General features: G+C 37.4%; 1 protein-coding gene across 1 annotated transcript; it reads right to left on the bottom strand.

Annotated features, from left to right (window-relative positions):
• Positions 1-933: 933 nt before the first annotated feature.
• LOC147405650 (sulfatase and phosphatidylinositolglycan class N domain-containing protein) lies at positions 934-23796 on the bottom strand. Its single transcript, XM_086433450.1, has 18 exons — positions 23444-23796; positions 23011-23202; positions 22757-22912; positions 19924-20217; positions 18357-18574; positions 18161-18235; positions 17434-17500; positions 16791-17089; positions 16316-16549; positions 15976-16163; positions 14343-14484; positions 14131-14239; positions 12775-12877; positions 12473-12659; positions 11581-11679; positions 11413-11471; positions 1627-1732; positions 934-1339 (listed from the first exon to the last, which is right to left on the bottom strand). Exons 1-18 carry the CDS (start codon positions 23685-23687, stop codon positions 1175-1177), a joined length of 2937 nt encoding a protein of 978 aa, XP_086289576.1. The 5' UTR covers positions 23688-23796; the 3' UTR covers positions 934-1174.
• Between the last annotated feature and the right edge of the window lie 708 nt (positions 23797-24504).

The raw sequence follows: 24504 nt of genomic DNA, 5'->3' as shown, positions 1-24504 counted from the left end.
ACTTGTCCGAGACCTAGACGTATCGCCCGAGTTAACTCTGTATCGGAGTTGAATGAGACCAACTCACAAAGTCATTTTTTGATCGAAATTTATGAGTCACGTTCATTTTTTTATTCGACTCACGAGACATCTCAAACGTGTTGAAAAACTCATCCGAGACAACTCGATATCAGGCCTGGACAAGATGAGACGCAAAACCGAGTTTAAAAACCATGATAACACATTATGGAATAAATAAAAAAATATCCCATGTAAATTAAATGAAAATTTGTATTGATACACCATGAAACTCTAAGGGCCTCCAATTTTCAAGCGCACCTCTAAAAATAAAAAAATTGTTGTGGACAATCCATGTCAAAGGGCACCCCTCTCACCCTCAAATGACTCAGGCAAGGAGAGGGAGGAGGAGGAGACAAACATAAGAGAGGGCGAGGGAGATTAGAGTGGGACGAGAAGAGAAGAAGTAAAAAAAGAGAGATCGGGGGAACATAAGAAGAAAAATAGAGAGAAATCGGAGGAGGAGAAGAAGAAGAGAGAACTTACCGGTTGTGACCGATGTCATGCCAGTAACTTTCCAATGCGTCAGTTCACCGGAGATGGCAACGCAGCTGTGGAGAGGAGGGTTACGTTGGTAGAGTGCACTCAAAAAGGATTTTTTTTTTTTTTTTCTTTGTAACTTTGGGTCGCCCATAGAGGTTGGTGGCTTGTCAATATAACTTCCCAAATTAAATTTTCTACCAAAAGCATCACTTCTACCAGTTATCCAAGCACAGCTGTTCCATTTATAACATGCAAAGGCTACACTGGCATATTTGAATGTCAAATAATGGTTAAAATGCTTTGTCATACATATCATTCTTTCATACACACATCACTCTAAAGCATCATAATCATCCTCAATCGAAGCTTTATGGCACAAAGAAAAAAAAAAAATGAGGTTGGCTGAACAAATCATTTTCCTTCATTCAACTTTGTCAAAATCCTTGCCTTACACTAATTCAACTGTGTTCATATCCGCTCTACAACCTACATACCACTCTAAGTTCAAAGGCACAAAAATAACATAGAGAAGCTCAATTGTTGATCGAAGTGGCTCTATTAGAATAAAAGAAAAAATTGCCCTTCTGAGAGAAAGCCATCAACTCGGTAAATAAATCTCCAATGTTCAATTAGACTACATTGCTTTTAGAGAGGATGACTGAAGAGATCCAATTTCAATATCTTTCGTGTAAATATTTGTTAGGGCGAACAGCAGTAACACGAATACTACTTGGGCACTCACAATACCAAAATGGCTGATGCTGTTACCTATTTCCATCCAGCTTCCTGTATTTTTGACCTGCCCATTCATCAAAAGAAATAAACAATAAAATTAAATTAGAATAAAGAGGATTGTCTCAAGTGCGGGCGGGTGTGTTTAATGGGCGTGGGGGGTGATTCTTTTCATTTCCAAATTCTTATTTGTAATTAGCAAAAAAATGTCAATTGCCAACCTCACTAGATGAAGATTAAGGGTAATCTTGTTAAGACTATAAAACGTATAGAAATAGTAAACATGCTGTGAGACCAAAATCTTAGTAGGTCCATGAGAGAATAAGTGTTATCTGTGGTGTATAGAGATCATACCAGGAAGAAGAAATGGATGGCCATCACATCTGAACATAAGATAACAAGGAAATAGCAACCCAAACGTGGAACTCTGATTAGCTTCGTTATTGCACTAAAAACGCATCTGCATACAAGTTTAGAACAATTATAGTTAATCACAATATAAGGTGATAAAATGCAGAAAATCACAGTACAATATGATCATAAAAAAAAATCAGAAATTGTAGCCAACCCTAACCAACATATTTATTTCTTGATAGGTAGCAACATATTTCACATATATGAAATATTTCATTGCTCAAAGGAATGTGACATTTGTAGCCATCCATACAAAAAAGAGCAATCCTCAATAAAGATTTTAGTTCTAAAAAAGTGCATAAGATTTTGTGACCACATTTGTCTTGCAAATGCTGGTTTCCAGTATTTATTCAAATAGTCAACCACAATTGGAACACTTAATTGGACCATTCATTCGGTAGGAGAGACGAGTGAGGCGAGCAAAGGGATGGGACATAGTCAACGCAAGTTTATGTCTCGCACTTTAGTAGGAATTCCTTGTTTAAGACCAACAGTTGCAACAATCTATACTCATCACGATGAGATTTCACAAGATTAATAAACCTATCAGCCAAAGCTATAGACTTGTTGAAAACATCAATGTAAAAGACATTGCCCAGATGTAATGGCCATAACATCTGTCACCTAGAGTTAGGTGTATGCTCGCCCCAGAGCTACCCGGGAGCACCCATGTAATAGTATGTAAGGCTCAATATGAAGCCATGTCAGCCCCCGTAACAGGGCATATCTATTAGCTTAGAGATACATGTCAGCTCCGTGCCAGGGCATACTTGTTAGCTTAGTGGCATTTCTGTAATAAGGGAGTATGACCGGCCTCCACTTTTGATGTTTCCTTCTAGAAACCTAGGAAAGACTTAGCGTACTCTTTGTAGGAAGGGTGTATAGTGCTTCCCAATCCCCAGCCTACACCCACGTTGTTGAAACCCTCAAACCCAGCTCCGTGGAAGTCCCGCGTGTCATAGGATCATCTATTGCTTGTAACGCACCTTATTGCTTTTGTAACGCGTTACCCGGTGTAATCAATATTATATCAACAAATTTGCCTCCGAGCTTTGCCTCATGTTGCCTCATTTACTTGTTTGCTAGCTACGTGTGTGTGGTGTACGATAATTTTACAGGCTTGCAAGTGGATTTGACCCCCTTGCGCCGCACGACCTAGCTTCGAAAGAACACGGCCGTGACAGTTGGTATCAGAGCTACAGTTGTTTGAGCATCGTTGGAATTTCAACCACGTTGGTTAAGGTACAAGTTGATTTTATCCCCAAGCTCTTCCCCCAGTTTCCATTTGTTCACGCGAACAATGGCACGAGGAGCTACTAGTACCGCGGACCAACCCGCTCCAAACACACCAGCATCACGTACAAACAAGGAACGCATTGAGGCATTAGAAGATAAGGTAGCCATGCTATCCGGTCTCGTTGATAGTATTGCGCAATTAGATGGTCGCTAGAAAACGCTGGAAGAAGAATCTGTGACCTTCAAAGCTAGAGTAGATGACCTCAAGGAAGATACCCTAGGAAACCTAGCCGCCTTATAGGAACAGATTACGGAGCTCACTACGAAGGTAGGTCTCCTGGTCCGAGTCGTCACTAATGATCGGCCTACCAGTAGTGATGCTTCTCCCTCGCGCTTGCGAGTCCCGGAGTCACCCACCTTCAATGGTATTCACAATGCGAAAGAGCTCGAGAATTTCCTGTTCGGCATGGAGCAGTACTTCCGTGTAGCTCGTCCGGATTCAAAAGAGATAAAAGTAACAACTGCTTATATGTATCTTACAGGTGACGCCAAACTATGGTGGCGAACAAAGTACACCGAGATGGAATGTGGCCAATGTTCTATCGATACATGGGAGGACCTCAAGAAAGAGTTGAAGCACCAGTTCTTACCAGAGAACATGGAGTTCATTGTCTGCAGAAAGTTGAGGCAACTCCAACATACAGGTACAGTTCACGAGTACGTCAAGCAGTTTTCCGCTTTGATGCTTGATATCCATGACATGTCAGAGAAAGACAAGTTGTTCTCATTCCAATAAGGACTCAAGCCTTTGGTTCAGATAGAACTCCAACGGCAACGTGTGGAAGATCTCACGTCTGCAATTGCAGTTGACTGATTATACTCCCGCGGGAGGGAGCCAACATGATGTACACCCTCAGTCGAAGGGTTACTACCAGCAACCTGAGTACACAAAGAAGTTCTCGAATGGTAAGAATGGAAGGCACAGACAGAGTTCTAGTCAGGGATCCTCACGGAATTCCTCCCCTTCACAGAGCAAAAGTACCTCGCCAGTCAAGCGTCATCACAAGCACGTATGCGTTTTGTGTGGTGGGCCTCACAAGACATTTAAGTGCCCACAACGAGCCAAACTGACTGCACTATTAGCTTCCTAGAGTGACCTTAGTCACGAGAGTATAAGTGGGTGAGATGATGAAAATTCTCCTCACATGGGAGCTTTGCATCTTTTGAATGCAATGAAGCAGACATCTGAGACTCAGAATAGCCGGAAACGGAAGGGTCTTATGTATGTTGATATTGAAGTTGGTGGGAAAACCACCCAGGCAATGGTTGATATAGGAGCTACGCACAGCTTCATTACCCCTGCAGAGGCGAAGCGTCTCAATATCTGGCTCAATAAGGGTTCAAGCCGTATGAAAGCTGTAAACTCCCAAGCCACTCCTATCCAAGGTTCGGCCAAGTCAGTGCCCGTTAAGATAGGTACATGGAAGGGTAAGCTTGATTTACTCACAATTATGCTCGATGAGTTCAGAGTTGTCATTGGGATGGATTTTATGCAACAGAACAGGGTTGTACTGATGCCATTCGCCAACACCTTGGGCATGCTAGGTGAATGTCCAAGCTTCATTCCCGTCTCCACAGGCAAGAAAGAGGAAAAGTTGATTTCAACCATTCAGTTGAAGAAAGGTAAGCAACTGTACATTGCTTCCTTGAGAGTTGAATCCGAAGAACGTGACCATAGTTCAACTCCCACACAGTTTACACAGGTTTTAGCAGAAATTGATGACGTGATAACGAATGAGCTTCCGAAGACACTACAGCCACGTAGGTCGATAGATCATCAAAATAAATTGCTACCTGTTGCCACACCTCTTACAGAGAGGTCTTTTAGGATGAATCCTCCAAGACTAACTGAGTTGAGCAAGCAGCAGTATGGATCTTTGCGACGTGTCGATTATCGAGCATCGAAGAAGATCACCATCAAGAACAGGTATCCTATCCAGCAGAGTGCCGACTTGTTTGATAAGCTTGGGACAGCCAAGTACTCTTCAAGATTGAGTTTGAGATCAGGTTACTATCAGATTCAAGTTGCAAATGAAGCCCCTCAGTTACTTCGTCAGAATGTCAACAAGAATTGGGATGTGCCCAAGAGTATTGTCGGCGTCAGAGATTCAAGAGTCACAGGGAAGTTATGGGACGGACCGTGCAGATTACTTGGATTCCAACTTGACTTTCCAACCAGTGGACATCGTCAATCAGATTGGCAAACGGAGAGATTCAGTTCTGCGTTGGAGTATTTTAGGCATCTTGCCAATGCCGATCATGAGAATTGGGCGAATTTGTTCAATTCCACATTTCAGAAGAACTTTTCTTCCAACAAAAGTACTTTTGAACTTATCACAGGCCGAGAGTGTTTAACTTCTCACACTATTATTTCAGGCTACAGGAAACACAGTCCAAGGACGTACAGGTTTGCTAAACATTGGTTACCGTACAGGTTACGCAGCATTCACTTTGTCATCCATGTAAAAAGTCTCAAGCCGTACCATGCAAATCCAGGAGATCCCGCGCGCAGCATTCCAACACATACATCTTCTCATTCAGCTATTCAGCCAGAGCGTGTTGTCGACAAAGTTCTCGAAGACGTCATTTCAACAGCAGTTCCATCCAGCAACAGCAGCAGCAGCACGTGGAGTACTTCGTCATACAGAACATGCTAGAATTTGAAGCTACATAGGAGAGTGCAGAGAACCTACAATCTTTTAAGCAGAAGATTGAAGAGTTTACCAGGTCAATACGACAAAGACATCTGCAGAATAGGTGGGTGAGTCTGTAACGGCTATAACATCTGTCACCTAGAGTTAGGTGTATGCTCGTCCCGGAGCTACCCGGGAGCACCCATGTAACAGTATGTAAGGCTCAATATGAAGCCATGTCAGCTCCTGTACCAAGGCATATCTGTTAGCTTAGAGGTACATGTCAGCCCCATGCCAGGGCATACTTGTTAGTTTAGTGGCATTTCTGTAATAAGGGAGTATGATCGGCCTCCACTTTTGATGTTTCCTTCTAGAAACCTAGGAAAGACTTAGCGTACTCTTTGTAGGAAGGGTGTATAGTGCTTCCCAATCCCTGACCTACACCCACGTTGTTGAAGCCCTCAAGCCCGGCTCCGTGGAAGTCTCGCGTGTCATAGGATCATCTATTGCTTGTAACACACCTTATTGCTTTTGTAACGCGTTACCCCGTGTAATCAATATTATATCAACAAAGTTGCCTCCGGACTTTGCCTCGTATTGCCTCATTTACTTGTTTGCTAGCTACGTGTGTGTGATGCACGATCATTTTACAGGCTTGCAAGTGGATTTGACCCTCTTGCGCCGCACGACCTCGCTTTGAAAGAATACGGCCGTGACACCAGGGCAACACAAACATGTTATTGCCTCAAACTTCAGTGGCATTAATGGCCATAATCCCTTTAAGAATCTGGAAGTGTTACCACTTAAAAGACAAATAAAAACATACTTATCATTATTTCCAAAATTCAAATATTATCGTTGCTTGTCATAAGCAAACACTAACTCTACATATCAACTGCTAGTATACTACTTGATTCCGTTGTTTTAACTTTTCACTATATACTTCATACCTGTTATAGATGCAAAAAATTCGGAAATGTTGACCTTCTTCGAGATCTACAACTGATGAATTTTCTTTTTGAATTAGGTGCCCTTGCACCACAACCACTCCAATGCTCAAGTCAAATTGAGTATCAAAACAAGTAGATGACAAGTGTATGGGGAAAGAATAATATGTACCTTGTTCTATGTAGGACGTCCCCACTTATTGATGATTGGACAAATCTTCCTTTGATTTCATTTCCAAATTTAAACTTATCCACACTAACAATTTTCTATTTTAACTAGATCTTTATTGATTTATCTCCATCAATCATGTCGATGGTTAGAACGGATTTAAAGAATATTCCATATTCCAGATTTTTCAAGATTTAGCCTGATTTCCTGCACTGGACATATTTCGGTTTATTGATTTTATGATCATGATATGAATGTCTAATTTCCAACTATTTATGCTTTGTTGTCGTAATAAATTCCTCAAATACTCAGATCTTTAAGACTTCGGATCTCGTTCAGGGTGATACCATGTATTGCCATGGTTTTTACCTCCTTTTTGTATGCCACGTGTCATGTAATTACATCCATCATTAATATGTCGTCTGACAGGCTATGCATTTTCATGCATTTTATTAAGTTGGTTGGCGTTTCATTTTTTACCAGTTTACAAGCTCCAACAATTCTTTACGCGTGGCTCACTAAGTGCATTAATGTACGCATGCGTCGTTGTCTTACCTTCTCGTTTCTTGCACAATAAATGCCATGATTACTACACTTAAATGCCCTAATACGTGGCATAATCTTGATCATTCATCAAGATTCCAAAAATCATGATTTTTCTCTACAAAACACGTACACCCTTCCCTTTCTTTCTTTTCTACGCTTACTCTTTCGTTTGCTTCCTCTTTCCTATTGTTGCTTAACTGAAACTCAGAAGTCATCAACAGAGGTGGTTTACGCTATTTCCTTTTCTCAAATGAGCCACAACATCCCAAAGGTAAACCTTTTGTTTGTATCTCCTTTCTTTCCCTTTGGGGGTATTAAAAACATAGAAAAAAAAACCCTTTGAGGAGATTAGGACAAAATATGGAGTTCCCAACTCCATAAAGATGGAATTCACTATGGAGCGCCCTTTTTCACAAGATTTAAATGAGGGCATTGCAATTATATTCTAAAGCCAGTTCAAAGCTAGCCCTAGACTTCCCCTGAGCCCTCTCACAAGGGAAGTCTTAAATTTCTACCTTTCAACTCCCGGTCAGATGAGTAAGAATTTTTATCGACTCATCCAACTTATCAAGCTCATGAATATTCAGCTCAAAATAGGTCAGAAGCTTGGACTATCTGATATCCAAGCTCAGTTCTCTTTAAACAGGTGCTTGAAACATCAATTACTTATCTAAAAGGAGGGGAAATGATTCCTTGTTCGACCTCCTTGACTTGAACAAGGATTAGTTTCTTTTCCCGATCTTACTATCAGGGAAATGGAAGTTCGAGGACAAACAGAAGGTCGGACCTGCTCTGAAGTTCTCCAACTTCAACTGTTCTAGTAAGTTTCCCCATCTTAATTTTTATTTCGTGGCCTTCTTGCTTTCTAACTTACCAAGTTTTATTACACCTTTAAACTTGCAGGCCTTGCAAAAGACAACAAGGCAGAGGATTTTGTTGCACTTTTACACGCAATTCATACGTGTATAACGACAATCGTGCAAATGTGGAGGAACTTCCACCCTTTCGGTTCAGGTATGATCATTTCTTGTGATCCAAGAGATAATGAAGGACCTAAGGTGACCTCAGTGCAGGAACCAAGGAATGGTTCCCCAAGAGGCTTTCCTGGAAGTGATCAACTTTATTTGCATCTATTGCATTTTAATAATGTGGTACGGTACATGCTTCACTTACCAGACGTGCTTGCCAAGAAGATAGCTAAAAAACCCGAGACCAAGCTTCATCACTTTAGTAGAGTTCAATTGGACTCGAAGAACTCTTCTAGCACCCTAGCTTCTACTTCTTCTACTCCGGATGCTACTCTGGTTCGAGGCAATTTCTATCAGTTAAGGGTAAAGCCAGAGGACCCATTAGATTACATAAGGCTTCTAAAGACCAAGGTGCTCCCAACCATCGATGATTCCAACTACAAACTAGAGATCACTCGAGAGGAGACTCTTGCACAAAAGTCTCCTCCCCATCAAGTTCTTGTACCCAAGGTCCAAACAAGACCTGACAGCTAAGAAGGGGAAGCACACAATTGCTCTCCAACAAGTCAACACATCCCCCATCTCTCCAAAGGCTCGAGCTCCACCCACTAGAGGTTAGTTTGTGGGCTTTAGTGCCAAAAAATACCCTAACTGTCCTTGGAGCATGTCCAAAACTCCAAGATCTACAACTATCTTAAAGGGACTTGGCCCTCCACGACTTTAAAGATCTTTTTATCTTATGATCATAGATCGATAGATCGGAATATCTCCAGCATAGGAAATCAAACCAAATCCCAAAAAATCTAGGATATGAATTATTCTTCAAATCCGTTCCAACCACACACGAGATTAATGGAGATAAATCAAAAAGGAAGATCTAGTTAAAACAGAAACTGTAGTATGGATAAGATCAAATCTGGAAAGGAAATCAAAGGAAGATTTCCTCAATCATCTATAAAAAGAGATATCCTACATAGAACAAGGTGGCATAATTCTCTCTCTTATACCCATCTACTTGTTTTGAAATTCAATCTAACTTGAGCATCAAAGTGGTTGTCATACAGAAGCACCTAATTCAAGAAAAAGATTTATCAGTAATAGATCTCAAGGAAAATAAAAAATTGTGGATTTTTTGCATCTACAATTACCACATGAAACTTTTACCTAGTATCATCACCATGTAGCAAACCATTTTTAAAAGGCATCTTATTCCTTATCTATTAAAAAAATTAGTAGAAAACTCTTCTCACAAATCCAGTAGCTATATTTATTTTCTCTTTCTAGAATTGATTAAAAGGTGTTCACATAATTCATTTTTTATGAATGTATCTTCTACCAATATTTTAAATATAGGTATTTCTTTTCATTTTATGTTATGTCCTTCAATGTACTATCATTCCATTTCTTTTAGGCTTTCTTCTTATTTCAACATCCATTAAAATGGAAGTTGAAAAAGAATTGTCTTCGGGTGTCTAGGGACAAGGTTTGGATCTAATTAAAGATTTGACCAGGTCAATTCAACACACCCAGGTTTCGATGTGTGGGCCCACCGATAGCCTAAATATTATTTTTATTTCGAGGTCATTCGAGCAAAAAGTGTCAGAGAAATGGCATCAGTAGTTGTATTTTTATAAGCTCTGAATATTTAGGGCCTGCCAATTTACTATTTAGATGGATATCATTGGTCGGTAATTAAGGGTTATGTTATCCTTTCTTGGGCTTCCAATCAATGATCGAGTCCTCTCTTTAATTTGTTGATGTCTTCATAAGTAGAGAAATATATTAAAAACATGGTCAAGATGACCAACTAAAGATACAAAGAATAAGAATGAAAACCAAAAAAAACACAAAACTAAGTTGAAGATAATCGACAAAACCCAATCCCATCGACCTAAAAAATAATCAAAGAAAAACCCCCTACACTCCTTAAATATCTAGTACCAAAAGAACAAGAGACTCATGATCGAAAAGTCAAATCCTGCACTGTTTCACACTTTCCTTCAAATCTTCCATGACAATCTCGCACCCAGCCCAACTGAAATCTTAGTCACCAAAGTCTTCGACTTATTGAAAAAGTAGCGATTAAATCGTGACTTTTTTCTTGAACGATTTAATCGCAACTTTTTAATAAGACAGGACTTTAATGAACTTCACGATTAAATCACGAACTTTGCCTTAAATCAGGAAAACTGGAATATGACATCAATGCACTAGTAAGAGAATATGACTTTGATGAAAATGATGGTGACCATTTTACCAATAAAACATAAGATAATAATGATGTAAATGAGGATGACACTGATTTTGACTAGTTGATGAATCCTAACTCAGACTTATGATTATTATTATTATTTTTATTTTTTTTGAACAATATAAATCTTGACCATTCTGTGGACTTGTGTTACTTGTTGTGCATGCATGGATGAAATCAATATGGAGTTTGGTAATTGATTATTATAGTTCAATATGATACTTAATGATATAGCATGCACATTCCACTTAGTAGGAACAATTACAAGGTCCTAGCCCTAACTTGATTTTTTCCCAATGTTACTGAATTTTTTCGGTTTTTCGCTTGCCGACTTATTCCCGAACTCCGACTTGGTGACTGGCTGAAATAAGGATTTAACATCTCTTGGCAGACAGCCCGCTATACCAAACAAGCCCAAGGCATGCATATATATATATATGGGTGGCGTTCAGAGGCCCTAAAAAGAGCCAAACATTTTTTCAATGTCTGGGTTAAAATTTTCGAAATGGGCTTGGGAGATTTTTTTGTGAGGATGATCTCTATGATGAGGAGATCATCCTCACTAAAAATCAGCCCATTCTGAAACTTCTAACCCCATCAAAAGTGGTTTACAAAATCGGACGGTCCACAATTCTTCAACTTGTAAACTAGGGCTAGAAGTTTCGGAATGAGCTGATTTTTGGTAAGGATGATATCTATGATAAGCGTCTAACCCATGTTTTGAAAAATGTTTGGCACAATGTTTGGCTCTCTTTAGGGCCTCTGAGCTCTCCCTATATATATATATATAGATTTGTGTGTGTGTGTGTGTGTGTGTGTGTCCAAGATGCTAAATCTCTATCGTACAGCATGATCTTCACAATATCCAATTGGTAGCAACAATAACGGAAGGCAAAAACATGTAATTCCAACTTACATGACAAGCATGAACGGGATAAACAACTTGAAAATAAGTAAGGCTGCCATCAGAAATGGCTGCAATCAAGAGCAAATAAAATCAGTTCCACTATCAGATATCCAGCAAGTAAAAAAATAAAACAAATTCTATATCTAAGTACTCCAGAAATTTTCAGACTTCACTTACACTGAAAACAGTAATGAATCGGTAGACAGATGAAATCTCAAAGCTTGCGATACTAGCAAAATTACCAGTTCCAAAAAATGCAACATTAAACAAGACCATCTACAAAGAACAATTAACATTAGATTCTTGAAATTATGTAAAAGACATGTTGCAAGCAGCATCATGGAACAATGGCTATTTGAATTTTTGAAAAAATGTTAAAAACCAACTTATAAAAATAAAAGACCAACAAGAAGAACTATTTCAATTGCTTGCAGAAATTAGAACATATTTGCAGGAAAATCTACTATTACTTCACTTAGTTTTTGGAGTGACTTTTAAAGCATCTGATGAAATTCTGAAGGAAATGAATATGTTCATCAAGATCAGTTCTAAGAGGGCTTTTTAAACATCAGGTGCATGAAGCAAAAGTTGAAGCTGGTCGAATTACTGTGGAAGCAGTGTTCTCAAGCCTGAACTGGGTTCCCTTCAGAAAGTGTTGCATTAGATAGTTCAAAAATGTTTATTTTAATTGAGACTTACCAGCTTTGTAAATATATATAGTATTTTAAATTTAAGATCTATAGATCCATACGAGAACAAAAAAAAGAAAATGTTGTTAAAAGTAGATTAAATGGACTCATTGTAGCAAAGGGCAAGCTTCCAAATAAGTAGGAAAAGAACGACTGTCAAGTGGGAGAAGTGTAAAAGAACTAAAAAAATATTTATTTCCTTATTTGTCAAGGAAAAGCCGCCTTTGTCAATCTCTCCCAGTGAGATACCTTACAAAACTGTGAGCTTACCAGATTACATGAAGCTTATTTGAATTAACTCCATTTATTGACCAAAAACTAAAAAATAAAAGAATAAAAACAACAATAACAAAAAGAATAAGGAGGAGAGTATGGCTTACAAAGATTAATGGAACTCTCATGTCAGACAATTGCAAGTATCTTTCATTATGTTCAAGAATTACTTTACGCTTTACATTCTTTAAAGTGGTGAATACTTTGACTTTACTTAGATAGAGAACATCACATTCGAACAATATCCATGCCATTAGTACAAGGGAAAATGCACCATAGAAGACAGCTTCATATCTGCAAAACAGGTGGGATAATACACAAAGGGCCATTAATTCATAGTTAAATTTCTCGTAACTGTGCAATACAGCTCAAATGAATATAACCGATAAAGCATTCGAAAACAAAATACCCAATTGATAGAAGTAGGAAAGGAGGAGCAAAACCAAGAAAGATAGAAGTGAGTCGAGAGAAGAGGCCACTGGGCGAAAACAATGGAAGAATTATCGAAATACCTGTGAGAAGGAAAATAAATGTAATATATACAGGACGGGCACAGTTAAAATGGATATGCAATCATGAAAGCTTCAAGTTGCCAAATCCCAAAAATTTAAGCATAAAAGGGAAAGAAAAATAAGTATATTTTATTAATACTCAATGAAATCTTCTATACAACTGTAGTCCAAGGCCACGTTTGGATCATGTGAAAATCACGTGCATATTGGAAAACTCATGCAGGTTCCAATTTAAACCGTCTTTGGAAGAACCGAATGCACACATGTTCAATTATGAACCCAAATCTGAATACGGCACCCTCATTAGAATCTCACCCCACCCGCCCACCCTCCCCACCCCAAGCGAAAAAAAAAAAATACTTGAACTTGAATTCATACAAATTGAAAGTTTTGGACATACAAATCTGCAATTGCATAGATAGATCTATATGGACTGCACATCCATGTTACACCCAAAAACATGACTGGGTGGCCACGTGGATGTAGAGAACAAAATTTTAAGAACTCCAGCAAAAGATTAAAAAATACATTTCTTCATAGTTGGATTTGGATTTTAAATATGGGAGTTCAGAAGCCATCCATTTTCAAAGCCTTTGATCAGGCCAAAGACGTCTTTTTTTTTTTAAGGAAAAAAAACTATCTAGACCATGAACTCTAGAAGGCTGAGGTGTCATTTGGGTCAATGTGACAGTCCACGCGGCCCAAATGTGGACTCAGTCCAGGCTCAACATGGTGTTTTGGTCCATTTAACCTTTTTCCTATATATATATATATATATATATTGTGTTTCAGTATGTAAATCATTGCTGTTATGGGTCTCCCTCATGGACATAAAGTTGTTCGGAAAGAATACATTTCTACAACTATAAAAACACCAGAACAATCAGTGTGCTGGACATGGAAAACTGCAAATGCATAAATAGACAGAAGTAAAGGTATTCTGGAGAATCTAGGCTGTCATTTGGAAACCATATTTGATCACTCATTTTAAATTGTCTCTGTTTATTTTTTTTTTTGTTTATCATAAAATTCTGTTTCAGGATGTAAAATCAATGACCAAGAGACAGCTGTATAATCAATTAAAATACTTCAACGTGTAGAGGGTAGAAGAAAATCATAATATGACGTATTTGAATTTAACTAGAAAAAGAGATTTTTTTATTTTTTTGGTAAAATCCATAAAACTTGCTTCCATATGAAGCCACAAATATTACCAGTAAAGATAGCAAGAAAGAGAATGCTTAAGAAAATACCAGCAATGGACCAGTTCATCAACTGGTGCAAGGTAAGAAGTTCTTGCTTCTGAGTTCTGTGAGAAGTAGTCAGCCACACCATCCCTGATGAAAGCCCGACAAGAAGAGCCTAGTTTCAAAAGAACCGAAAGGACTTTATTCAGATCCGTTAAAGAAAAATATTTTTAAACTCCTGATCATGAAAAAAAAAAAAAAATTGTACATATATGTACCTGCAAGTAAAAGAGCATAGGCGACATAGGCTTGTGTTTATCACAATTCAGGATGCCTAACCAATATTGATTGCTCTTGATAGTCAAATCAAGCCACCTGGTGGCTACTCCTATTAGGATAATCATCGCACCACTTGCAATTCTACAAGAAAATATTCAGTTAAAGCACCTACTTCATAAACAAGTCAACAATAGCAATACTTACCTCGAGCTTATTAGTATCATGTATATCCTAAATTTCAAATTTTAACTTTCTCAATAGAATAAAATGGCATATTACTTTCAACCAAATGACTGATCTATTAAAGAGGGGGTGAATTATGGTTGTCTTCCAAATGTATATCCCTTCATAAAGAGGGGTACATATTTTTTCTCACACACATCTCGAGGATAGCTTTCAACTGTATTCCATTCTCTCTTCTCCCCCCTTCCAACATTACCCCTCCAACTGTATTGCCTTTCCTCTTCTACCCCTTTCCAAGAATATCCCTCCAACTTTATTGCCTTTCCTCTTTTGTCTATTCTAATAATACCCTTCCAACTTTATTTATTTTCCTATTCTCCCCACTTTTCCAATAATACTCCTCCAACTTCATTGCCTTTCCTCTTCTACCCCAAAGAGGATGCTCATGCTAGTAGGCATGGGCAAACTCTAATTTATTAATAAAGAAAGACAGGCAGACCTACCAAGCAAGACAAGGAGACACAAAAGGCAAAAAAAAAAGAGTCCAAACACAACTCACACCCTTTACAAATTAGCTACCATCTAAAAAGGAAGTCTTTGAAAAAAACACCCTCAAACTCCTTAAAATCTTTACACCAAAAGACCTAAAATGGATATGACAACCTCCTAAAGAGACTACTCATTTCCTTCTAAAACTCAGCTATTGCTTTATTTTCAAATTCTCCAACATAAAAATGGGTCAAACTCCAAAAAATCCTTTCTCTAAATTAAGAGCCACGGACTGCCACCCATGAAATTTAGCATAGATAGAGCTAGGGAAGCACCAACGAAGATTGAAAAGATGAATGAAATGAAACAAAAAGGCATAAGAGAAAACACAATGGATTAGCAAATGATTGGTTGATTCCCTGCTAGCTTTACACAAAGAACAAAATAATAATAAAAACTCACCCCTAGTAATGAGATTATCTACGGTTAGAATTACCCCATGACAACTGACCAAATGAAGAAAGCAATTTTAGACAGAACCCATGAACCCCAAACATGAATAGCTGGGAAACTCAAAGCCGAAACAAAAGATAAGGTGCGATGCAAAGATTTGAACGAGCAGACTCCATCCTGACTACTGCCCCACACCCGACGGTCCTCCTACAAGAGAAAGATGGGGGAGGGGGAGATGCTGCCGATGCTGGTCTTCCACAACAACCTAGCCTCTTATGTTTTTTTCCTTTGATAAAACCTTTACTTGAAAAAGGGAAAAAAAAAAAAGCAGGAGGGGGGAGAATAGTCCCTATTAACAATAAACATGACATTGAACATGTGGAACAGATGGCATAGTATCAATTACCAAACATGCACCTAAAATAGCTTTAAGTTTCATACAAATTGGAACAACTAATGGAGCTCTAACAAGAGAAATTAAGTGGATACAAGCCTCAAGAAACTTACACTAATGGAGTGTTATCAGGAATTTCTGCTGGCATCAGAGTAAAAATGGATAAAACCCAACAAGCAACCCATAGAAAGATAGGTATCACAGATCTCCCCGGAACAGAGTAAAAAAGATAGAAAGCAGCAACTAACCCCACAATCACAAAACAGTAAGTGTAAAGCTTCCTCTCAGTGAAGCTATTCACCTGCACCAAAGGTACAACAAAAAGTCAAATTTGGGATGCAATCAAGTTCCATTAATAATTAACTATAGCAAATGGAATACCCTTAAAATAAATAAATAAATAAAAACTATAGCTAATGGAATGATGACCAACAGCATATTAGACATCCATACCAGGAATTCGAGAATGATGATGGATACAACACTAGTAGCTGAAAGCTTAAGAATAAAGTTAAATTCTCTCCCGGATAAGTTTTCCCACATTGCTTTTAGAAACTGATATTCACTGAATATTTGTGTCCAGAGAAAAACGGTCATTGCAATGTATGCATGGTAAAGAGGAGGAGAACGCTCTAGAAACAGTAGAATACAAATTATCCCCATCAATGCACACCCACATAGGTACACCTGACATATACAAGCCGACATATGAGACAATGCAAAGCATAATTGGAAACAACAAAACATACAGATGGAAACACTAGGAATTCTTAAAATTTGAGTGAAAGATGCAAAAATAAATAAACAAAAAAACAAAGGAACAAGGATGACATAATAGGAGTTCATACTCAACATATGCAGAGATCCATCGATATGTTATTAGAAAGCTGATATAATCTCTACTACCATAGATCCTCAGAAAAACTACCTGATTCGTCTTCCTATAAACATTCCCTGGGAAAGAAGTATAAGATTGCAGCACATGGAGAACAAGATAGACCATCCAACCAATATATCCGAGAGTTACTACAGTCATTAGCATCAACCAATCATAAGTTTGAAAATAATGAAGTCCTTCCAGTGAAAAGCTTCTGAGATTTTGGGATAACTCCATTGCAGCTTTATATTGTCCACTAGATATTAGATCTTCAATTCGTTCTAAAACAGAGGAATAATTCTCCAGTGGTTTGAAAGGCTTGAAACGTAAAGAATTTGTCTGCTTTAGTTCTAAGCTTGTCAAGATAACAAATGGAGAATAACTCAACCATGCTCTTTTGCATTTCCTCCAAAATGAGGATAAAATAAATAAATGATTGAGAATTATTTGGACAAAAAAGTAAATCATAAAGCAACAAATAATGGTTAAGAATAACTTGCATTCCGTATCAAAAACTAAATCATTAAGGTTTTAAATTTTACACTGAAGTCAAATCGCACTAAAAAAGAACCAAAAAATTAATGCGCTTCAACAAATCAATCCTCCATCACCCCAAAAATAAAAATAGAAAGAAAAGAAAGCAATCCTTTTAACAGAAATATATAATTATCATCTTAAAATATACAGAGGATACGTGACTTGCGGAGAAACTGATTTAGAACTTGCTTTGTATTAGCCAGTGCAGCTTCAACTTCTTCTGCCTGGATAAAGAAAACATAAAAATTTATCATTTTTTTTAAACACTTAAGTTGCAATTTTAAACCAAATTTAATAAAACCCACAGCCTTTACACCATTATGCATGTTGTAAAACCATATCCTTTTTTAATTTTTCTTTTTTTTTTTTAATTTTATTAGTAATATTCCTTCTTAAAATTACAAAATGAGAATATATATATATATGGGTCACGTTCCTAAGACTCATATGGAGACTCACATTGCGACACACCGTTTTGTCTTATATGGGCAAAAATGTTTGGAATGAGCTGATTTTTTGTGAGGATGATCTCTGTGATGAGGGGATCATCCTGGCAAAAAATCATCCCATTCCAAAACTTCTAACCCCATCAAAATTGATTTACAAAAATTGGACGGTCTATAATTTTTCAACAAAAATTGGACGGTCTAGAAGTTTCATAATGAGCTGATTTTTGGCAAGGATGATCTCCTCACCATAGAGATCATCCTCACAAAAAATCAGCCCATTCCAAATATTTTTGCCCATATAAGACAAAACGGTGTGTCGCAATGTGAGTCCCAATATGAGTCTTAGGAACGCTGTTCTATATATATATATATATATTATATATATATATATATATATATATATATATATATAACACTTAAAGTCGTAAAACTAACCTCACTTAAATCAATGTAACCCAGGGGCAAATTTCCAACAGAGTTAACAGGGCATGGCAAACCAAGAAGTGTAGACTGCCAAAATTTGAAGAGATTTATTATCATAACAATAGAGTTTAAAGGAGGCTGTAACATTAGTGCTCCATATGTAAACTTAAAAGAGAGAAATACAAAAAAGAAAATCAGATGGTACAACCATTAGAGGTGCTATATCAGCTTGATTAACATCCACCCTTTCTATGCCACTGAGGCCCCAATCAATGGGTGTAGGCATATCATGCACATGCTCGTCAACAAAACGAAAACCATCATCAGAATATCTACCACGGATCATCCGTTTGGGATGCTTAACACCTGCTCCCCAAGCTACAAGTGGAGTATCGGTATTTGTTGGATGTCCATCTCCATGACTACCTATCAGCAAAACCATATTATCAAAGCCAGTGTTATAATGCATAAGACACTGATAATATAGAAAGTATTAAGGAAAGTGGAATGGTGATAATGTTCCAAGTTAGCTAGAACATCTCCTCAAATTTTTTCCTTCTCCATGGATGAAAGAAACAGAAGCAACACCAAAATTCAACAATTTTATTTGCTGGAAGGGACAGGAAATCTCTGCATAGGATGAGAACCTTTCTTCATCGAGTTGGTAAAAAAAGGAGTCAAATTCAAGCAGTGTAGGAGCAGATTGATGATTTGATAGACGAATGTGCTTTTTATTTTTCCGTTTACAGTTTTGCCCATTATTTGACATTTGTTTATCACCTGAATGTCTGGGGACTTCATTCAAATTTGATCGTTTGGCATCTTTTTGGATCACATGATCAATTGGTGCTTAGAAGCAATAGTTCAAACCTTTTGCGTGCAGAATTTAAGTGATTTAGCTTTTTTTTTCATAATTTCTATTACTATTGTGTAGTTTGGAGTAGTGTACATTGCACACAATGCTTTAAAAGACGGTTGAGGCTTATGCCTCAAGGTTCACCTCACCACAGCTCCCCCAAAAAGCTTTGAGCCTTACCATAAAAATGAAAAAGCTCATGAAGCATACAAATCATCCACCAAGGCTTTGAAAGAGACGGGTGTCTGACACCTTTTAATGCCTTGTGTTAGAGGTGCACTCCCCGGGTGCATATGCAAGTAGTTACTATATTTTTATGGGTGACTTGAACCCACGACATCAAAGCTGCTTTGCAATGTGTCAAACCAACTGAGCTATGGGTCTAAGCTCTAGTAGTTACTATTTTAATTTATTGCAGCTTACAGTTTACAATGTTATTTCTAGCATTAACTTTTACCTATAACCATCCCTTAGATAAAATTTTAAATAACATCAGCAAAGGATAAATTTCGGCCATATGAAAAGATCAATGTTTTCATAGTTTCTTCTAAATTTATTCTTTGATGAATTTATCCTTTTATTATTTATTTATTTATTTTATTTTCATTCAAAAAGGTTTCCAGCATGAGGCTTCTGCCCCATATCTCATTTATAAAGATTATGCTTCACAATTTAGACTATTGAAGGACCTTGCCACAGACTTCCTTGTTTAAGATTATTGGTCCAAAGTTCCATGTAATTCTACAAAGAGTGTATACACACTTCTGACAATTAGAATATGGACATACTGCCATTCGAGAGCGAAAAACATTATAAAAGATAAGTTTTACATGTATACAAGTTATGTCATTCAAAAACAAAAAAGAACATTTTGAATTACAAGGCATTCAATGTGGAACCAAAAGGGTGAAATTTAAACCTTTGTCGCTCATTCCATGATCAGCAGTAAAAATATAAGCTGTCTGATTGTCCTTGAAATAGCTTTGAACAAGATTATATACACTTTCAGCGATACGATCAACAACTTTTACATTATTGAGATAGATGGATGAAAAGGGCCGATGTGCATGACCATTCGAATCGCAACCAAGTAAGTGCAGAAATATAACCAGATTATCTTGTAGAAGTAACTGCTTCAATTTAGGATCATCATTTGACCTATTCAGAAGGCTTTGGAATTGATCAAAGGACCACTCATCCAAAAAGGATGCATCTGCATTAAAACTATTCAATCCATAAAGCATTGATAAGGTAAGCCATAGCATTAGAAAGACAGAAAGAAAAATCTACTGACTATTATATATCCATTGGGCAATGCTTCTAGAAAGTGGTTTTCAAAGATTAAAACATTAGCAGGCCCTTCTGGTTGATAAGAGAAAACTAGTACAATTCTAAAATCCAACTTCACAATTAGGCAATACATATTCATCTATGTCAAGACATGAAAGTTATATACAAAGATATGTGACCAATAAGGTGTGATATAGCATTTACACTTAGAATCATAGTGGCAAAGTCATGGTTTGGGAATAATTCGTAAAGAGAAAGCTTCAGAAAAAGTCAGTAAAGTCGGGAAAACATTGGATAACTTAAAAGCTAAAAGAATAATTGTTTTAAATATAAAAACGTAAAAAAAAAAAAAAAGTATTTTATACATTAAATGAAAAAATAATAGTTAAAGATGCTAAAAAAAATAATAATTTGTGATTATTTTTTTTAAATATTGTCGATTAAATCACAATTAATCATGATTTTTTGAGAAATCAGAGATTTTTTCAAAAACTTCATGATTTTTTTTGAAAAAATCGTGATTTAATTGACAACTTTAAAATCGTTATTTAATCGCGATTTTTTCAAAAATTTGCAGATTTTTGTCACTATGCTTAAAATGCACATAAATCGATATAGATATGAAATGGATAAAGAGCTTGTCAATAGGCATTTTGGTGCATATCTCGAGGATGCCAACTAGACACCATCTAAGATATGTACGCCCCCAGGGGCGTGCCACGTCAAAGGAGTAATGGTCCTATTGATAGGCGTTGGCATCACCATAGTAGTGAGCGCCATACGGCATGTCCCGCTTGGGGCGCCTGTAGCGTGACCACACTATGTACTAAGGACAAGGAGGATGCAGGTGCTAAAGGGGGGACTTTTTGAGGTTTAGGTTTGGTGGTTGTGAGATGAGAAGCAAACTAGTGTCAAGGTCAGTGGGTGAAAGCACCTAGACATCACTGCCTTTTTGAAGGTGTCAACAGGGCTAACACTCTCCTTTCCCTTATCAAGCCCTAGAAAAACCTGCTGCTATAGAGGGAACTATCAGTCCGGCTAACATATCCTTTTGTCAACCCTAAGGAAGGTTTGCTGACTAAAGTTAACATCTCTGACAGAGAAGGTCAATCTTAGACAATGGCCCATCCTACCCACCACTAACACCCAGGCCGGCATCAATTACCAATGCAGGTAGGGAGAGGGAAGGCTCCTTTATTTAAGTAGGGTGGTCCCATTGATGGGATAAAGATTTTCAAAGCTCAAGGGTCGAAACTCTGCCCGAAAGTCTCTAGGGTCCTGCCTCTCTGCGATTCTCGTCTCTCCCTTATTTCCACCTAATGTCACCTCCTCCCTTCACAACATAGAGACAAAATTCTACCTGGCCTCCTTCCCAACAGAACAGTGCCTTTGGGGCTACATATCAATCCCCATCAACATCAGATCCTAGTCAAACCCCTCGATCTAGCCACGTAATCTACGTCCTTATTTGCGGGCAGTTCTTTGGTTGAACAGAGCTCTTTTATAGAATCCGGTAAAAAAAATCCAAAAAACCAATGCGAGTAGATAGGAAAGTTCTATTAAAAAAAACCAACTACAACATATGAAAGGAAGTAAGATATGAAATTTTGCAATATTATGGACTACACTAGATCCCACTTATCCATTATTTTGGAAAGATATCAAGTGACATTGAACCTTTTGTCCATAAAATAAATGGCAAAAAAGAATTAAACTATATGTGAGTAATAGGATGTACATATAATGTGTTTAAAGGATTAAGTAAATGCTTAACAAGACACTTTCAAATGCACCTGAAACATGATTTTAGTGGTAAGAGTCAAATTTCACCCATGGTACCCGTAAAAGAACTATCTATATAATAAAACAATGGTCCACTTCCCAATTATCCCCCATAAGTAGGGGTTGGGATTTTATCTCCCCACAAATCTTGAGGAAAATTTTCAATTTTATTCCCTTTTCTCTACTCACCTTTCCAAGAATACCCCTTCAACTTTATTGTTTCTCCTCTTCTACCCCCCCCCCCCCCTCAAAAAAAAAAAAAAACTTTATAGCCTTTACTCTTCTACCCTTTTTTTTTTAAAAAATACCCTTAAAACTTTATTGTCTTTCCTGTTTTACCCCTTGAAGCCCAAAGAGGATGATTGTCCTGTAGGGACAGGCAAACTCTAGTAGTATATAAGTCAAAAAAGTATGCATGAAAAAGAAGAAGAACCCATATTTCATAAGAAATGTAATGTCATCCACACTGAATCCCCAGCCAGCATACAGATCATAGTTCTGTAATTGATACAACTGAGACATGAAATATATGATCATGGCATGAATTAACCACGTCATAGACACATAATTAATCAATTCAGTCTATAACACTTCTACAATAAATAAAAACAACCAATGATACCATAAGCAAGGAAAGAATTGAAAGAACAGCAACGATGAACAGTTTCAATAAATCGAACCTGTCGCAAAGTCCTCAAACTCGTGGGGATATGAATTCCAGCTACTGTGTGGCAATGCACCACAGAAAATCGGAATAATATCGGGACTACCAAAAGCAAATGTATGCCGACTTCGATTAAAAACCGAATCAAATTCAACTGGATTTGCTTTCCATCCTACAAATTACATAATTTATCTTCAATAATTGGACAAATGTCTCTGACCCACATAATGAAATACAGAGAAAATATCAAATGATCAAAAAGGCTCGGACCTTTGGTAACGGCACTAGGATCCTCGTAAAATCCAGCAATAATGGCAACATGACCAGGCCTTGATTCAGTTGGAGGACGAGCATGGGACACTCCCCATCGCCCATGACCTTTAATTACACTTCTAAGAAAGGGTGCTCTGAATTTTCCTTCGGAATCTGGCTCAAAGAACTTGTCAGCTCGTAAACCATCCGCTGTGAATCAAATTCTTTCCAAATAATTATACAAATACTTGAAAAAAAATTAAAAGTTCTTTTGAGACAATTTACAAACAGATGGTGGGAATTAAAATTGGGTATCATCTTCTGTGAAACAAATTGTTTCCAAACTAATTATACAAATCAGAATATTGCTTGTAAAAAATTGAAAACTTTTAAAAGAAAAACTTCTTTGAGTCAATTTTACAAACAGGTGGTAGCCATGGAATTGGGTTACCGATTAGGAGCACGAGACGCTTAGCAGGGGAGTTGAAACGAGGGAAGACAGGATCCATGCCATGGACGATTGGGGTTTTGAAGTAAATGTCGAAGATGCTAAGCATATAGATTGCGTGGAGGACAACTCCCAATACAACTAGCCATCTCTCTCGTCTCTTCAACCATGTTCTTGTTGTTCTACTTGAAGCCTCGTTGCCTTCTTTGATGATTTGTCCTCCTAAGATCCCATCTATTTGTCTCATGTTTGTGTCTGATTGTTTTTGTTTCTGTTGCCTTGTAAATGGTCTATTTATATGTCAATGAAGTGGGGTGTTTGGCTTTTAAAGTCATATATGGTGGGGCACCACTGATTTTCAATATAAGTGCTTTTTGAAAAATCATTTCTATCATTGGCTAATGCCATTAGGCATTAGGTCTTCGAGTGTTAATGGGTACCCAATTATCTGATTACCGGATGTATCCAAGATTGATTAGTCAGTTTTGGATTTTATCATCATGGATCTGATCATTTTTAGGTTCAATTCTGGGTAGCTATCTAAGAATCAAGTTTCCTTCAAGACTACAAGTACTCGTAAATTTGTTCAATTTATAATAAAATGGGTAGTTTAATTAAATATCAATCAAGAGGTATTTTGAAATAAATGTTCTCGTTACCTTCAATTATGAATAAATATTTTTTCTCAAAAGTTTGGTTTGCTTGAAGAACTCATTGCTTGTGTCAACTCTGTCTTTCATTCAAAAATAATTATCTTTTATCGGGTACTCATCGTTTTTTCTCATTAAAAAAAAATACATAATGGATTTCCAATGGGTATTGGGCATTCATCAGGTCGATTAAGGTACTAAAGTTTCATATTTGTTCGGAATCAAAACCAATAAGAATCATGACCAAGATTTTGTTTAGGTTTCGATTCTAGATTTGAAGGCTAGGGCGAACCAGACTGATTGACACATTGTGAGGTTGAAATCCTATAGATGAAGGGCGACTTAGCCAATGTGGTATGGTCGCAACTCACAAGCCATTTTTGACATGGTTTTAAAAATTGTTGAAGATTGAGA

The sequence above is a fragment of the Akebia trifoliata genome, chromosome 3, assembly GCF_017979445.1.
Source record: "Akebia trifoliata isolate Shusen 1 chromosome 3, ASM1797944v1, whole genome shotgun sequence".
Taxonomy (NCBI): Eukaryota; Viridiplantae; Streptophyta; class Magnoliopsida; order Ranunculales; family Lardizabalaceae; genus Akebia; species Akebia trifoliata.
The sequence above is the reverse complement of the archived record's forward strand: the minus strand, read 5'-3'. Positions and strand labels throughout refer to the sequence as shown.

Coding starts and splice junctions, on each gene's coding strand:
- LOC147405650 (XM_086433450.1), bottom strand. CDS start 23,687: ATGAGACAAATAGATGGGATCTTAGGAGGACAAATCATCAAAGAAGGC. Junction 18,236..18,356: donor CTGATATAGCACCTCTAATG/GTTGTACCATCT, acceptor AAATTTTGGCAG/TCTACACTTCTTGGTTTGCC. Junction 16,550..16,790: donor TTTATAGGAAGACGAATCAG/GTAGTTTTTCTG, acceptor TGTATATGTCAG/GTGTACCTATGTGGGTGTGC.